At 47.6% G+C, this 18,162-nt stretch overlaps 1 protein-coding gene across 1 annotated transcript; it reads right to left on the bottom strand.

The window, feature by feature from the left end:
- Positions 1 to 8,066: 8,066 nt before the first annotated feature.
- On the bottom strand, positions 8,067 to 17,006 carry LOC123402487 (50S ribosomal protein L21, chloroplastic). The gene is made up of 5 exons (XM_045096409.1): positions 16,636 to 17,006; positions 15,877 to 15,957; positions 8,690 to 8,791; positions 8,532 to 8,606; positions 8,067 to 8,403 (listed from the first exon to the last, which is right to left on the bottom strand). Exons 1-5 carry the CDS (start codon positions 16,903 to 16,905, stop codon positions 8,323 to 8,325), a joined length of 609 nt encoding a protein of 202 aa, XP_044952344.1. The 5' UTR covers positions 16,906 to 17,006; the 3' UTR covers positions 8,067 to 8,322.
- Positions 17,007 to 18,162: the final 1,156 nt, after the last annotated feature.

Here is an 18,162-nt window from a genome sequence, read left to right as displayed (position 1 = left end):
CTCCAGAGTGGTCAGTAACCATGTCTTCGAGGTCATGTTGTTGGACAACAATGAACCTAGGAGCTATGGAGAAGCGATGGTGGGCCTGGATTCCGACGAATGGCTCGACGCCATGAAATCCGAGGTAGGAACCATATATGAAAACAAAGTGTAGACTTTGGAAGAACTACTTGATGCTCGTAAGGTTGTTAGGTACAGATGGATCTTCAAAAGGAAGGCGGACGATGATGCAAAATGTCACCATTAAGAAAGCTCGACTTGTCGCAAAGATGTTTCCGACAAGTTCAAAGAGTTGACTATGATGAGACTTTCTCACTCATAGCGATGCTAAAAATTTGTTGGAATTATGTTAGCACTTGGTGCATTATTTATGAAATCTTGCAGATAGGATGTCAAAACATTGTTTCCTCGACGGTTTCCTTGAGGAAAGGTTGTATGCGATACAACCAGAAGCTTTTGTCGATCCTAAAGGATGCTAACAAGTATGCAAGCTCCAGTGATCCTTCTAAGGACTGGAGTAAGCATCTCGGAGTTGGAATATGCGCTTTGATGAGATGATCAAAGCTTTTGGATTTACACAAAGTTTATGAGAAACTTGTATTTCCAAGGAAGTGAGTGGGAGCACTATAGAAATTCTGATAAGTAAATGTGGTTGACATATTGTTGATCGGAAATAATGTAGAATTTGTGGAAAGCATAAAAGTTTGTTAGAAAGGAGTTTTACAAAGGAAAACCTAGATTAATCTACTTGAACATTGAGCATCAAGATCTATAGAGATAGATCAAGACGCTTAATACAACTTTCAAATGAAGACATACCGTGACAAGATTTTGAAGGAGTTCAAAATAGATCAGTCGAAGAAAGAGTTCTTGGTTGTGTTATAAAGTGTGAGTATTGAGTAACACTCAAAACCCGACCATGACAGAAGAAAGACAAAGCACGAAGGTCGTCCCCTATGCACTAGACATAGGCTCTATAGTATGCTATGTTGTGTACCACACTTGATGTGTGCCTTGCCTTGAATCTGTCAAGGGGTACAAAAGTGATCCAGGAATGGATTACTGGACAGCGGTCAAAAGTTATCCTTAGTAACTAGTGGACTAAGGAAAAAAAATCTCGATTATGGAGGTGATAAAAGAGTTCGTCGTAAAGGGTTACGTCGATGCAAGCTTTGACACTAATCCGAATAACTATGAGTAGTAAACTGGATTCGTATAGTGGAGCAGTCATTTGGAATAGCTCCAAATGGCACGTGGTAGCAGCATCTATAGGATGACATAGAGGTTTGTAAAGCACACACAGATCTGAAAGATTCAGACCCATTGACTAAAAACCTCTCTCACAAGCAAGACATGATCAAACCCCATGGGTGTTAGATTCATTACAATCACATAGTGATGTGAACTAGATTATTGACTCTAGTGCAAATGGGAGACTATTGGAAATATGCCCTTGAGGCAATAATAAATTGGTTATTATTATATTTCCTTGTTCATGATAATCGTTTATTATCCATGCTAGAATTGTATTGATTGGAAACTCAAATACATGTGTGGATACATAGACAACACACTGTCCCTAGTGAACCTCTAGTTGAATAGCACGTTGATCAAAGATGGTCAAGGTTTCCTGGACATAGACAAGTGTTGTCACTTGATAAGGGGGTCACATCATTAGGAGAATGATGTGATGGACAAGACCCAAACTATGAACGTAGCATATGATCGTGTCAGTTTATTGCTATTGTTTTCTGCATGTCAATGTATCTGTTCCTATGACCATGAGATCATGCAACTCCCGGACACAGGAGGAATACCTTGTGTGTATCAAACGTCACAACGTAACTGGGTGACTGTAAAGGTGCTCTACATGTATCTCTAAAGGTGTGTGTTGGGTTGGCGTGAATCAAGACTGGGATTTGTCACTCTGTGTGACGGAGAGGTATCTCGGGGCCCACTCGGTTATACAACATCACAATAAGCCTTGCAAGCAATGTGAATAAGGAGTTAGTCAGGGAATCTTGTATTACGGAACAAGTAAAGAGACTTGCCGGTAACGAGATTGAACTAGGCATAGAGATACCGACGATCGAATCTCAGGCAAGTCACATATCGATGGACAAAGGGAATAGTATACGGGATTAACTGAATCCTTGACATAGCGGTTCGACTGATAATGGTTTTCATAGAATATGTAGGAGCCAATAAGGGCATCCTGGACCCGCTATTGGTTATTGACCAGAGTATGTCTCAAGACATGTCTGCATAGTTCTTGAACCCGCAGGGTCTGCACACTTAAGGTTTGGTGATGATTTGGTATTAATGAGTTATGTGTGGTAGTAACCAAAAGTTGTTCGAAGTCCCGGATGAGATCTCAGACGTCACGAGGAGCTCCGGAATGGTCCAGAGCTAAAGATTTATATATGGGAAGTCATATTCTGGCTATTAGAAAAGTTTTGGGGTTTTCCGGTATTGTATCGGGAAGCTTCTAGAAGGTTCCGGAAACTTCCGAAGGAGTTTGGAATTCCACCAAGGGTTCCACCACGTCCCAAGGGTTTGCATGGGCTGAGGGGATATGTCGTGTCCTTATTGGGCCAAACGCACAAGTCCCTCAAGGCCCATGCAGTTGGGAAAGGTGGAAAGTCCACCTTTGTATGGAAGGGAAGGAAGGGGACTAGGATTCCACCTCCTCCCCCCTTGGTTGCGCCCTAGGGCTTGGAAGGGTTGTTCCCGACGCCCTCCACCTATATATAGAGAGGAGGGTGCCACAAGAGCACACACGAAGCCCTTGGCGCCCCTCTCTCTCCCTAGATCGTTTTCTCCTCCCTCTACAGTTTCGGTAGCGCTAGGCGTAGCCCTGCCGGGGTAGCACCACCACAACCGCCACCACGTCATCGTGTTGCCGGAGATCTCATCTACTACTCCGCCCTCGCTCACTGGATCGAGGAGGTGGAGACGTCATCGAGTTGTACGTGTGCTGAACACGGAGATGTCGTTCGTTCGGCACTTGATCGGGAGTTCATGGGACGGATCGTGATTGGATCGTGAAGACGTACCACTACATCAACCGCGTTCTTTAACGCTTCTGCTTAGAGATCTACAATGGTATGTGGATCCGATCTCTCCTTTCGTAGATGGTCATCACCATGGATAGATCTTATGTGCGCGTAGGAAAAAATTTGTTTCCCATGCAACGTTCCCCAACAGCATGGGGCATCAACCAGCATTGAGCATGGGGCTTCCACGAGAGTGGGAAGGAGCTCTCATGTGCGGGAGGCAGCGCGTGTAGAGAGAGCCCAGAGCATGTACACCTCAGTAGGTCGCCATGTGATCATCCTTCGGCTTGTACTTCTTGTTGGAGAACTTGATGCGGAGCTACGAGTCCCTTTTGATGACGATGCGCCTGACTCCAAGCGCGATGGCGGCCTTGATCTCAGCGATGAGTCCTTCGTATTCGGCGATGTTGTTGGGTGCACCTGAAACAGAGTTGTACTGCGTAGTAAAGCTTGTCACATGTGGGCGTAGTGAGAACCACATGAGACCCCGCGCCCTGGCGCCCGAAGGCCCCGTCGAAGTGCACGCTCCAACCCCCGAAGGTGGCCTCCTTGGGCAAGAGCAGCTCCTCATGAGGCTCGCCCTGGCGCGGGTCCGTCCACTCTGCCGTGAAATCTGCTAAGGTCGTGCCCTTGATGGTCGTGGTGCTGAGGAACTCCAGCTCGAAGGATTGCCACTCGATGTTCCATTCAGCGACGCGGCCGGTGACCTTCGGGCTCCGCAGGACCTGCCCCAACGGGTAGGAGCAGATCACTCTGACTGGGTGACCTTGGAAGTAGTGGCGCAGCTTCCTTGGGGCCATGAGGAGCGCGAGGAGGAGCTTCAGCTATAAGAGGTATCGCTCGCGTGCGTCTCAGAGCACCATGTCGACAAAGTAGACAGGGTGCCCAACGAGGGGCGTGACCGTGGTGTCCAAGCGGCGCTCGCCAGGGAGCTCAGGCAGCGACACCGCGGGGGCCTCTGGAGGCAGGGCTCTGTACGGTAGTTCTTGCGAGTGTCGAAGGTAACTTGGAGGTGCACTTGCTCTAGGGGCATGGTCAAGCCGTGGGTGATGCCCAAGAAGGACATGGTGGGTGATAGGCGCTCCTAGGGCACCTGAAGCATCTCGAAAGTCTTCACCGAGAGCGTGTTAAGGCTCGCTCCATAGTCAATGAGTGTCTTGGCGACGACCTCACCGCTGATGGTGGGAGTGCATAGTAGAGGGACAGCGCCCACAGCCCTAGTGGACTTGGAGTGGTCGCTGGCATCGAAGGCGACACGGGACTCGAACCACTTGAGGGGGGCGGCGGACTCAGGCCCCGGCAAGGCCACATTCACTCTGCGCGAGAAACGCTTCAGGTGGTCGCTGGACGGAGGAGCCAGGGCCCCGCCGAAAATGCAGGCCACCCTGCAGGGCTCTTGGTATCCCCCACTAGTGACAACGCCCCTAGTTGGAGCCGCACGGCTGCCACGCCCAACCGCGGCAACACTATGATGGACGCGACGGTCGATTTGGCGGCGACGGCCGACGCCGCCTGGCTCGAAAGAATCGTGGGTTAGCTCCGAGGCGCACGTCGCGCGGCACCACCCGCCTGTGGCCTGGCCCAGAGGTGGAGGAGAAGCGGTGTGTCCAGGTCCCTCGGCGCACGGAAGTGAAGCAGGCGAGGAGCGAAGGGGCGTCCGGCCACCACGTGCAGCGAAGACGAGCTCGGTGACGCGCTTGAGCCAGGCATCGCGACCGTCCCTAGCGAAGCGACAGCGCAGCAACCCCTGTGCCTTGAGCAGCGCGACGTGCGGAGCTGGGGGCTGCGACTTGCGGGCGAGGAGGCGGTGGCGAAGCGACCAAGCGCATATTTGTCCACCAGCGGGTGGACGGAGGAGGCCACCTGCTCCCCATCGGGCTTGGTGGTAACGCAAGGGCGCCGCCCAGGGGCACCACAGGCGTCGGGCTCCACGTGGACCGGGGCGGCAGCTCGGCGCGCGACGCGCTCCCGTTGAGCTCGGTGATGACCTTCGTCCTGGCGGGCCGCGTCAGCGTTATCTTCTTTCTCCGGAATGGCAATCTTTGGGAACCTATCTTTGGGGAGGCAGCGGGCCCTGCACTTTAATCACCAAAGAGGAAATCCTCCCTGACTATGCCCGCTGACACGGCCTCTGTCGTCCTTGCCTGCGCAAATGTGTCACCCACGTGATGAGTGTGAAGCCCCGTGGCCAGTACCGTACGTCAGGCTTCGTGGAGTGGCCTCGCGAGGCAATCTGGCGTTTGATGGCCCGGGCTAGGCCTAGCCTGGCGGTGAGGGGCCTCGCGAGGCGGCTTTTTCCGGAGCGGCCGTGACCAAGCCATTCGCCATGGGCCGGCCCAAATGTCACCTCCTCGATCGGAAGCAGACGGGTCGTGGTACCCTGATCTTCACTGGGCGGAGAAGTACAGACGCAAGCATTCATATATACGCGCATATACTCACCATGATAAGCGCACACACGCACACCCTATCCCTATGAACATCTCTAAGAGATTGAGCCGACATATCATCTTAAGATTTACTAAGTCACTGTAAGCGTCTTGACGTCGACGAAAACGTCTCCTTCCACTGAATGTGCATCGCCGGAAATCCTGAAATAAATCCAAAATAATGCGTGTATTAGGACTTGAACCCTAGTGGGCTGGGGATATCAATGTCCCTCTAAACCATCAAATCACACGTTGATTCGCTATATTGTTGTTCGTTGTGTCTACATTGAATATTACTAGCAAAAAAGCCCGTGCGTTGCAACGGAAGAGAAAATAACACGCGCTTTGAACGTAATATATTTTCACATGGCATCACATTTGTGTTGTCGACGATGGCCTGAGTGCTCACACAACAAAAATGCGTTTGAATGTACAATCATTCGGAATAAGATGAGAAATATGTTGTTTCTCCCCACGAGATTTTCCAAAGGTGTGCATGTGCGGTTAATGATGTTTTCTTTCCTCTCAATTTGGTTTTAATTTAATGGATATTTATTGCAATTTGCATGGTCGTCGGAAAGAGAGAGAAAAAACCATACACTACATATTAAGTTTGCATCAAAAATAATATTTAAGAAGTATTCAACAGCTAAAAATAACATCCTATTTAGATTCTACACATTTTTTCAATCAAATTTCATATATAACATGTTAAAATCAGAGTTACGGTTTAAAAGATATGAATAATTTTGTTTTAGATAAAATATGGATTGATTAACTGAAAAGTCAGGGTTTCTTTTGTTAAAACAAAAGAAGTTTCGGCTGACTTAAATAGGGACGGCAGGTTGATTAACTGAAACATCAGGGAATTTTCTGTAAAATGCAAAAAAAAACGGTTCGGCTCTAACTAAAAGATGGACCGCGGGTTGATTATCTAAAATTATGAGGACTTCTCTGCAAAACGATAAAAAACGGTTCGTTCTGACTTAAAGTTGGACTGCGGGTTAATTAACTAAAACTGCAAGGGCTTTTCTGCAAAATGACCTTCGACGGACAACAGAAGCACTGCGCGCTTTATTATTATGGGAGATGTGATATTATCTGATCCGGTATGCTCGGGTCCATCTGGCTTTGACTTGAGTTCATATTAGTTTCAGTATTTCTGTCAAGGTTCTCTACTTGATTCGAAGATTACTTGATGTCTGATTTGATGTTTCTAACCATATTCAGATGTTCCATGGGTTATTGTATTTCGAAAGCCAGGATAGTGAGAACATTAGACATGTCCAATCTGGAACACCGGTGGTTAAGACATGATGTGAATACTCCGGTGGGCTTGAGCTAGGTCAGTGAGGACGCCACACGTGTTCACTCTAAGATTGTTGATGGGCTGAAGCATTGTGTGGATAATCCGGAACCCTCACACCAACAGTGCTCTTTATACGAGTTCAAAAAAATCATGGTTTCCTTGAGACAAGTACTTCGGTCTTTCGCTTCTGGATTCAGTTTTCATAGAATTCAGCCCTGTTTGGAGCCCCTCGGCTCCACACGACTCCGCTCCGGGAGCAGCAGGAGCTGCAGTTAAAAAGAGCGGAGCCGGAAAATTAGTACTCCGTGGATCCTGGGATTTCTGGAGTTGGTGGGTTCCCGAACAGTTCCTTCTTCTATACCAAGTGATATTATGATGTTGCTAACTATTCTCATGTTATTCAGTTCCATACTTGTTGAGTGTTTCTGTACTCACCCTTGTGTTTAAGTTGGTTTTCAGGTATTAATAATCGATGTGCATGGGAAATGAGTATAACACCTCCACACCACTTGAACACATTACATTATTTCATATAATTACTTAGAAGACACCCATACTTTACCTACTAGTTGTAGTGAATTGGCTGATACTCATTGCTTATTTTAAGCCTTTGGTTGCTTCGATTGAAATACTCCATGTCTTTGGTGATATCTTTAGATTTATGCACTACATGGATCATTACCCAAGTTATATTGTTGATGTTATAAATGTTACTCCCTCCGTTCCTAAATATAAGTCTTTAAAGGTTTCACTACGAACTACATACGGACGTATATAGACATGTTTTAGAGTGTAAATTAACACATTTTGCTCCGTATGTAATCTCTATTGGAATATCTAAAGAGACTTATATTTAAGAACGGAGGGAGTACTCGCATCCTATGAATGCCCTTACATATAAAAGATATAGACATGTTTTAGAGTGTAGATTCATACATTTTACTCTGTATGTAGTCTTTATTGGAATATCTAAAAAGACCTGTATTTTGGAACGGAGGGAGTACTCGCATCCCATGGATGCCCTTACATACAAAAGAGACTGTCAAAGTTTCTAAGTATTCTCGGAATCGTGGCTTTAGGGTAGTGTGGTAGCACCACCAGATTGGGATGAAATCTGGGGCGCTACATTAGACTTCTGCAAAAACCACAACCAGAAGTAATACTATGACAATAAAGAGCTACGTATAAAATTCAGATTAGATTTCGGAAAACAGATAGTAATATTAGCAATGTTATGTAGTGTGGGCCTCAAAAATTCCGAAAATTGCACAATTCAAAGCTAACATGTCCACATTGTAATTAAATGATTTCCCCTGTCTTTCTGCACAATCAAGATAATACAATTGGATTTGAAAGGAACACAAGAGCTGGTGGAATAAACAAAAGGATGGAACCAACCACTCAACGAATGGTAGCATTTTTAGTACATTAACTTGGGGAAGAGTCTCATTTGGGGAACAGTGGGGCAAATGCTCTTGCATTCTAATGTACTACCAATCATTTGTAACTAAACAACTTACAATTACACTTAAGCTGGAACTTGAAGTATTGGATCAGCAGGGTATTCCTCATATCCACTTATGCCGGTAATTCTTAACCTCGTATTTGGCTGACAAAAAACAGAAAACTATAAGAACTCGTATTGTTTTGGAGTGGGGAATGTTAAAACTAAGTCAGTTCTTAAGACTATACTAGTATATTTCCACCTTCAATGGGACACAAACTAGACATACTTACCTGTCTGTGACCAGCTTTCCTCTGGTACTTCTTCTTCTTCTTGAACTTGAAAACAATCACTTTATCGTCCAGTCCCTATTGAACAAATAACAGGGAGAAATCAGTGTAAGCTAATTTTGTATGTTCATGATTAATCTCACTTCATGCATAAGGCATACCTGTTCTTCAACAATTGCATGAACAGCAGCATTGGTCACCACTGGCATGCCAATATAAGCTTTGTCTCTAGTTGACACTAGTAGTACCTTGTTCAAAATGATCTGTGCATCAAACTTTATATGAGAGTTATCGTAAAGATACAAAAGAATGCCGAGGATCCATATCAATGTGTGCGGTTGCAGGCTTTGAGTTAACATGCCAACAATTGGGAACATAACTAAGCTAATAAAGTGGCACATGCACCACTACAAGGATCGAAATAAATAGGCTTTGGTACTGACATTTAGGTGGGACTGCCAAACATAGGTCGACTTGGCTAGTGTCCATGTGTACATGAACTTGTAGGGTCGCACGCTTAAGGGCAGGAACCCACTCGTACCGGATCCGAGTGGACCGCTCTGACTGGACCCGAGCGAACAACTCGGATTGATTCGAGTGACCATTCAGACTCAGGTTGGATCCGAGTGGAATATGGGCATATAGAGTTCAAATAGTTTGAAGTGTTGAGCCCATCTCGAGACGTCCGTATAAGTGGTGGAGCAAAACCCTAGGTGAGACATGTTAGACAGTTCCACAACCTAGCCGTCTCCACTTCCACGCTTACATCGTGTGATAAGATCTAGCAGCACCACCCGAGGTTCCTCCTTGTGCATGTGGATACCTTGGAGGTGTTGCACGTGCGACGCTTGGACGAACCATTCATGGGATCCGTGCGGAGCTGATCATGGGAGTTAGCAGGAGGAGGACAATGACTACACTGCTCCAACGCGCTCCACCAGCTCTTCTTCCGCTGTAGGAGTGCACATCTAGTGGTAAACTGGCGATCTATCTCAACATGTTCCTGATTCGTGCAGCAGAAACTTCCGTTTGCTAGCGTACCATACCGCGTGCCCCCAACAATTTCCCTTCACTTATATTAACTATAGTCGCTATACATAGGTAAAAAAGCAACGAATTCACCCCTCCCCACTCCACTATATATGAACAATCTATTTCAATGCTGTTCGAGCTTAACGAATTTTATTAGGGGTTTGAATGCCTCCAATTAGAAGTACAAATATTTAGTTCATGCAAACAATAACTAAAGAAATAAAGAGGCGGAAATTATGGAGGTTACATATGGCAAATCGGTGTATGCACACAGCCTCAAAAAAAACTATGGAGGGCGCTCCAAAACGGTTTTGGAGGCTGCAGATATGGCACGTCTTGTAGAGTTGCTCGACGGAACTGTTAGGAAAGCAACTTGTATTCCCATGAGGCCATAGGCCGGTATATATACATGTACAAGTGGTGGACTATATGCAGGAAACCCCTTATATATTGGGATAAATACAAAAGGGTACATGACTTATATTATAACTCTAACACCTCCCTCAAACTCATGGTGGATGAACAACACTGAGTTTGGAGAGATAAAAGCCATGTTGTGCTCTAGTCTGGGCCTTCGTCAGGAAATCCGCCAACTGTAACTCGGAAGGCACATACTGAAGAGCAATAACCTGATCCTGCACAGCAGCGCGCACATAGAAAGCATCAACGCCAATATGCTTGGTGAGCTCATGCTTCACAGGGTCGCGCGCATTGCTAATAGCACATGTACTGTCAGATAAGAGCAGAGTCGGTGTAGTGACAAAAACACCAAAATTCTGAAGTAACCACCGTAACCAAGTCACCTTTGCCGTCAAAAGAGCCATCGCTCGCAACTCAGCCTCTGCACTCGAACGGGAAACTGCAATATGTTTCTTCGTCTTCCAGGCAATGAGAGAACCACCAAAAAAAACACAGTAAGCAAAAAGTGAACGGCGATCTGAAGGATTGCTAGCCCACGTAGCATTCGAATAGGCCTGAAGCTGTAAAGAACTGGAGCGAGGAAAGAATAGACGGTGAGAGATCGTGCTCCGAAGATATCGAAGAACACGGAGGAGATGACTATAGTGAACCGATGTGGGAGTAGAGACGAACTGACTCAGAATATGAACCGAATAAGAGATATCCGGACGAGTGACAGCTAGGTAAACAAGACTGCCAACAAGATGACGATAACGCGTCGGGTCAGGCAGGGGATCACCATCAGTAGCACAGAGGTCAACATTGAGCTCCATAGGAGTCTCAACAATGCGCTCATCAGTAAGAGCAGCACGAGCAAGAAGATCATGGATATACTTTTCCTGGGATATAAAGAAGCCATCAGAGGTAGAAGAAACTTCAATCCCAAGAAAGTAGCGAAGAGGTCCAAGATCTGACATAAGGAACTGCTCACTAAGACGGGCCTTAACAAAGGCAACATACTCGGGGTCATCCCCAGTGATGACCATATCATCAACATAGAGAAGAAGAAGAGTCCGATCACGAGGAGGAAGGTGAATAAACAATGTTGGATCATGAACACTGGGTGAAAAACCAGCGGCAGTCACCACAGAGGCAAAACGCTCATACCAGGCGCGGGGGGCTTGCTTAAGGCCATAGAGAGAGCGACGAAGACGACATACCATGCCATCAGAAACAGAATACCCAGGTGGTGGATGCATGTACATCTCCTCACGCAGCTCACCATTAAGAAAAGCATTCTTAACATCAAGCTGAGAGATAGACCAATGGCGTGTAGAGGCCTCGGCAAGAAGTGTACGAACAGTGGTCATATGAGCCACAGGAGCAAAAGTCTCGTCATAATCACGACCATGCTCCTGCTGAAAACCACGAGCCACAAGATGAGCTTTGTGACGCTCAAGAGAACCATCGGAGCGAGTCTTAACCTTGTAGACCCACTTACAAGTGATGGGACGTACTCCGGGAGGAAGGGAAACAAGATCCCACATACCAATGCGTTCAAGAGCAGCAATCTTCTCTACCATCGCAAACTGCCATTCAGGATGAACAACAGCCTGATGATAAGTAGTCGGCTCAAGAACAACAGCACCAGCGGTGGAAAATCCAAAGCTATCAACAGGCGGACGAGGACGAGAACGCAAGCAATAAGTAGGCTGAGACGAGGATGACAACACATCCACAGAACATGAACGACGAGTGTAACACTGAGAAAAAGATGGAACAATGGAAGGAGGAATCGCCAAGGTAGAATCGGGGAGTGGCGACGAAGAAGTCACCGGAGATGAAGGTGTAGAATCCGGTGACATGCTAGACGAGGAGACCGGGGAAGATGGTGGCGACAAATCGACTGGAGGTGGAGAAGCGGAGGGAGAGGAACGAATAGGCAAAGGCTCGACGGGTGTGATAGGTGTGTCAGGAAAAGTGAGGAAAGAGATATCCTCCATTGAAAAGGTCGAGGAAGATGGGCGTGGGTAGAAGGGACAAGACTCATCGAAAGTCACATCCTGAGAGATACGCATCCGACGACCAATAGGATCCCAACAATGATAGCCCTTATGCTCATCACTATAGCCTAAGAAGACACACTCAACAGACTGAGCGGTCAGTTTGGTGCGTTCGCGGGGGGCAAGAAGAACATAGCAAACACAACCAAACAAGCGAAGCATCGAATAATCGGGAGAACAATCAAAAAGACGCTCAAAAGGAACACCACCATGTAGAGTAGCGGAAGGCTGAAAATTGATGAGATAGGTGGAGGTGGAGACGGCCTCAGCCCAAAAATAAGGCGGGAGTGAGGCAGCAATCATCAATGCACGAGCCGTCTCAGAAGATGACGATGCTTGCGCTCAGCCACGTCATTCTGAGTGTGAGCACCAGGACAAGAGAATTGAGAGAGAGTCGCTTGCTCAGCAAGAACACCACGCAACATCTTAGAGATATACTCGCCAGCGGAGTCAACACGGAACACACGAATGGGAAAAGAGAACTGACTATGAACCATGGCAGCAAAACGCTTATAAATGGACAACACCTCACTACGAGAAGTCATGAAATAAAGCCATGTGTAACGAGAGAAGTCATCTATGAAAATAATATAGTATTTATGACCCCCTTTCGAAGCGAAGGGAGCCGGACCCCATACATCGGAATGAACTAAATCAAAAGGATGCTTATACACTGACTCACTATGTGGATATGGTAACTGAATCTGCTTGCCAAGACGACAACCCTGACACTCTAAAGAGGCATCTCCTGAGACAGACCCCAGAAGACCTCGACGAACTAACGACGACAAACGAGAACCACACAGATGACCAAGTCGATGATGACACTGCTGGAAGGAACCAGTAGCCGAGGCGACCAAAGCAGAAGAACTGGCGATAGAGTGGGCAGCGGAAGGAACATGAAGCCGGTCCAACTCCCAAAGACCCTCAGAATCACGGCGGCGAAGACCAGCCCCAACCAGAGTGTGCGTGCGACGGTCCTGGACAGAACAAGAGTCAATGTCAAGGATGACACGACAACCAGAATCAGCAAGTTGACCGACGGAAAACAGATTCATGGTAAGTCGAGGAACATGAGCAACATCAGGAACAGAATAAGAGGGAGTGGTAAGAGTGCCTCTACTAACGACAGGAAGGGGAGTACCATCAGCGGTGAGGACATGAACAGGAGAATCAAGCGATCGAAGAGAGGACAGAGTGAAAGAATTAGAAGTCATATGAAAGGAAGCTCCAGAGTCCAGAACCCATGGGGATGTACCTGACTATGTAGAAGGTGGTTGCTCAGTGCGGGAAGCCTCAGTCACAGAACCAGCAGTACCCGTTGAGGAAGAACCTGAAGCAGCAAGCAGACGCTTAAGTCTCAGAATATCCTGCTCAGTCAAAGCGATGGCTGAAGCTGTCGAGGTAGATGACGAAGTCGTTGTAGATGATGATCACGCCCTGCGCAAGTGTTTCTTCTTCGTGTAGCAGGGGGACTCAATATGACCATCATTGTTGCAGTAGCCACAATGTGAACGGGGCGACCTGAGCCGCCAGAAGGAGTGGGCAGGAGCGGCGGAGCACTCGAGCGAGAAGGGATCGGAGCGGCGGAGCACTCGAGCGAGAAGGGATCGGTGCAACAGGTGGCGTAAAAAAATCCGAGCAGCGAGCACCGAGGGAACCTCCAGCAAACCAACACCAAGTAAGCGAGTCTCCTCAGCACGAATCTCAGAAAGCGCTTCCATGAGAGAAATACGGCCACGAGCAAACAACTGAGCACGCCGAGGCTCAAACTCCTTACGGAGCCTAGACAGGAACTCGTAGATGCGATGAAACTCCAAATCGGCCTGGACAGCCTGGCAACAGGGGCAACTACGACAACCAGCACTGCGGAGAGAATCAAGCTGGCACCAGATAGCAGAACTCTGTGCATATAAGTCATCAACAGTAGAGTCACCCTGCTGAAGAGCATGCTCCTGACGAACCACAGAGAGGTATAAGGCATCACCAGAGGGCTCATAGCGCTGACGAAGGCGAGTCCACATCTCAAAGACAGTAGGAAGGCCCAGAAACTCAGAGGCAAACTGAGGCAGAACACTGGCAGTGAGAACAGCTGGAGCACGGGCATCATCATCAAGCCACTGGGTGTAAACAGACAGAGCACCATGATACACCTGAAGAGCCTCCTCATAAGTCAAAACCTTCTCATCATAAGCACGAATAGCAGCCTCATCAGCAACCTTAGCCGCATCCTTTGCAGCCTGAGGAGCATCCGCGGGAAGAACCGGTGGAGTCGGAGGAGTGGGAGCCACAGGGGGAACCGGACGTGGCGGACAACAGACCTCGCCAAAGAGAACTCCCCAGAGACGGATGCCACGCATGTGAATGTGCATGAAGCCAGTGAACTCGGTGTAGTTAGTACCATCGAAGATCACCGAACAGCGAGGGACAACAACATAGCCAGATGCAGTAGACATTTTTTTAGGAAAGTAAACCAGTCAACGGGATCGGAAACCGCGTCGACAGCAGAGAGAACCGCGAGATCCGATCAGGCGGTAGGTGGAGCGGGGCGAGATCGAGTTCCGACCCAGGCAGCAGTCGGGGCGGCTGGTTCCGATCCAGGCAGGGTCGGGGTGCGGATTGGCGGCTGGTCCCGTGGTGGCGCGTCCCTCGAACAGCACGGTCGAAGACTCCAAGAATCCAAGAATCCGAGGCAGGTTCCGGGGCGGCTGGTTCCGATCCAGGCAGCGTCGGGGTGCGGATTGGCGCCTGAAGACTCCAAGAACCCGTGGCCTGCTCCCCACGAAACGCACGGATCGGCGCCTGGACGAGACCGAGGCTGGGTAACCGCCGCGAGAGCAGTTCTGGACGAGATCGAGGGGCTCCCTCCAGCAGTAGAAGAGGGGGTCCTTCTGTCACCACGACGAGGCGCAGTTGGAGCGGGATTCGGAGAAGAGACAGCCACGAGTCTTCGACGGAGACAGGAGCGACGGCGGCTGTGCAAGGAATTAGATCGGGAGGAGCACGAGTTGCGCGTGCTAAGAAAACCTAGGCTCTAATACCATGTTAGGAAAGCAACTTGTATTCCCATGAGGCCATAGGCCGGTATATATACAACCTAGGCTCTAATACCATGTTAGGAAAGCAACTTGTATTCCCATGAGGCCATAGGCCGGTATATATACATGTACAGGTGGTGGACTATATGCAGGAAACCCCTTATATATTGGGATAAATACAAAAGGGCACATGACTTATATTATAACTCTAACAGGAACTACCGTTTGGCTTCGCTAAGAACACCTGGGCTATGCGTCAAAGTCTCAACACTGGCCCGGAGGAGAACACTAATCTACCCAGAAATAAAACCTCTGTTCCTTCTTGTTTCTTTCTACGGGCTTAACACAAGCAACAAAATACTGAGGAATGCAAGTCAATTTGTAACAAGTACCCTCGTCAGTTCTGTAAAAAAGGATATGTTTTTTTAGAAGGTACCCCTCACAATCACATCTCACCTCAAGCTTTTCTTCCCACTTGTCATAAATTCAACAAAATTTGCATGTTAATTCTATATTTTCATGGACTAAGGAAACTAAATGAACAAACAGGTAATGTGTGAGTTACTTCCGTAAACATGTGTGCATAGCCACATCAAGACCAATGAGCGAAACTAAGAACAAGTACCAAAATGGGGGACCTTATATAAGAACAACAATGCTGTAAGGTAATTCTCCAAAGGATTTTATTTTCTCATCCAAACATGCTGGAGGGAAACCATGCAACATGGCAAAAGCATTACCTAAAGTCTTACAAACAATCAGACATCAACTTGTGAGTCCTAAAAAAAATTATGTGTAAAAGGACAAGCACCAAACCTGATCATTGACATTGGCGTCTTTCAGCCTCTGCGTGTATATATACCGACCGGGCATCACAATGTATTGTCTGGACCCAATCTGCACAAAATAAAATTATAGTCAAAATAGTTTCCTCATTAATCACAAAACCTATAGGAAGTAGAGAAAAAAGAAACTCTCCGACGACGCATCTTTGCAGATTTAAGCATTTCTTAAAGTGCACCCAGATAACTCATTGTAATACTAATACTAAATAGTTCCAACTTTCTTTCTAACACTGCGGCATGTGCATGCTAATGAGAAGTGTGCACATTTCTCTTACTCCAACATTTCCGGTTTACAACGCTTAACTGTATTTTCAGATCTTTTTGACCTGTGAAATACAACTTATATCATATGCCACTACAAGTATACCATTAGAAACTTATCACAAATACGAAATCAATGTTATATCTTTTTGTGGCATATAACTCATGTTTCTCTGGTGAACTTGAGAATCTAGAAAATACTCGTGGGCCTTATAAACGCGAAAAGAGGGAGTAGTATTCATTAATCATGATGCAGCCTAACCATCTCTGGTGCAGCACTGCAATCCCAACGAAACCTGGAATCTTTAGTTCACCACAAGACATATCCAGCTCAAGTGTCACTTAAGTCACGGAGATTATTTACGAAACAGTAGCTAATGAAGCACAAAGAAGGCCCTGGCAATTTCCAGTTTATCTTGACCAAACTGCAACTTTCAATGCCAGGGAGTGAACGTGCGAGCTAACCCACCATGACAACGGCGAAGATGTCGGCATCCTTCCCCGCGCCAGCAGCAGCCAGCTGCACCTCAACAGGCTCCGGAACCGCGGCATCCTCTACCACCTCCTCCACCTCGGCTTCCACCGGAGCGGGCGCCTCCTCGGCGGCGGCGAAGATGCGCCAGTTGCGGGTCGCGGGCGCGGTTAAGGAGAGGGAGGTGCTCGCAGGGAGGAAGGCGGCGGCGTGGAGGAGTGGGGTTCTGGAGGGGAGGAGGCGGAGAGGGAGCGTGGCGGTGGCCATGGACGGGGCGCGGAACGATGGCGAGGGGGAACGACGGATACTGGACTGGAGGGTTTTCGGACGAAGAGGGGAGTGGGATAATATTGTGGATAGGAGGAAAATCGCGTGCTCGGACACGAGATAATTGCATCTATCATTGTGGAAGTTGGCGGCCAGCTCCAATCCACTCAAAAAAAAAGTTAAGAACTGCTTCAGTACGATCCTCCTACATGGAAATACGTTACTAATACGGTCCTGGATTTTGGAGAGCCAGTCCCCTTTCTATGCGCCAGCTACGTACCACGAATACCTCGTATGACACATCATCGCGTGGCCCGCCCGTCAACGGAGACCCCACCCGTCAGCCCAGACCCTACCCGTCAGCATAGACCCCACTCGTCAATGTAGACCCCACTCACCTCCTTGTCTGTTCTCAATCCCCTTTCGTGTCTTCCTCGATTGAGAGCGAGAGGCGAACGACAGCGAGCAGGCACGACGGCGGATGAACGGCGAGCGGGCATTCCGATGGTCGTTCCTGCGATGGAGGAAGCGACAGCGACGGCGCCGCAACTCGTGGGGCGGAGTTCGTCAACGATGGAGGGCCCTCGACGGCGGCCCGACGACGACGCGGCTCCAACCTACGGTATAATTCGTTGATAGCACATAATGTGATGCGTTTTTTGGCCCAATAACCTGCATTGTGTCGATTAGGTCGTCTGCACAAATTATGTGATTTGTACATGTCGATTTGTTGTGGTTCGTGAGGATTTGTGCTAGGGTTTGAACTTTTACTGAATGTTTTGTTGCAGCGAAGGAGAGTGGGTATTTCACTGTCGAAGTGATTCATGGTGGGTTTTTCTTTAGTAGTGGGCTGAATAGGTGCTATTTGGATGGCCAGAAGGTTTGTTACGATTATTGTCATGTGGAACTAGCATACTACAGTATGTTTGAACAAATAGTTGAGCACTTGGGGTATGAAAAGGAAGGAAGAACTGATATCTATTGGCTGTCTCCTTGTTGTCAGATTAACGAAGGTGATGAAACCCTGTTGTCCAATGATGCTGACTTAGATGTTGTGTCTCTTCAGATCAATGTAGGGCATAATTTCCAAATGATATATCTTGATCATTTGGATAACCATATTTCTGGTGGAGGTTCTAAATGGGATGATGTTGTGGCTAATCCAGTAGCAGAATTTCCTACTGTTTTCAATCCCATGAAGAAGCCAAGCAGTGCAAATGAAAGCAATACATCTTGTAGTGTTGTGGATGGAACTCA

Source organism: Hordeum vulgare, chromosome 6H, assembly GCF_904849725.1.
Source record: "Hordeum vulgare subsp. vulgare chromosome 6H, MorexV3_pseudomolecules_assembly, whole genome shotgun sequence".
NCBI classification, from domain to species: Eukaryota; Viridiplantae; Streptophyta; class Magnoliopsida; order Poales; family Poaceae; genus Hordeum; species Hordeum vulgare.
Note: the sequence above shows the minus strand (reverse complement) of the source record. Positions and strands in the feature narration are given on the sequence as shown.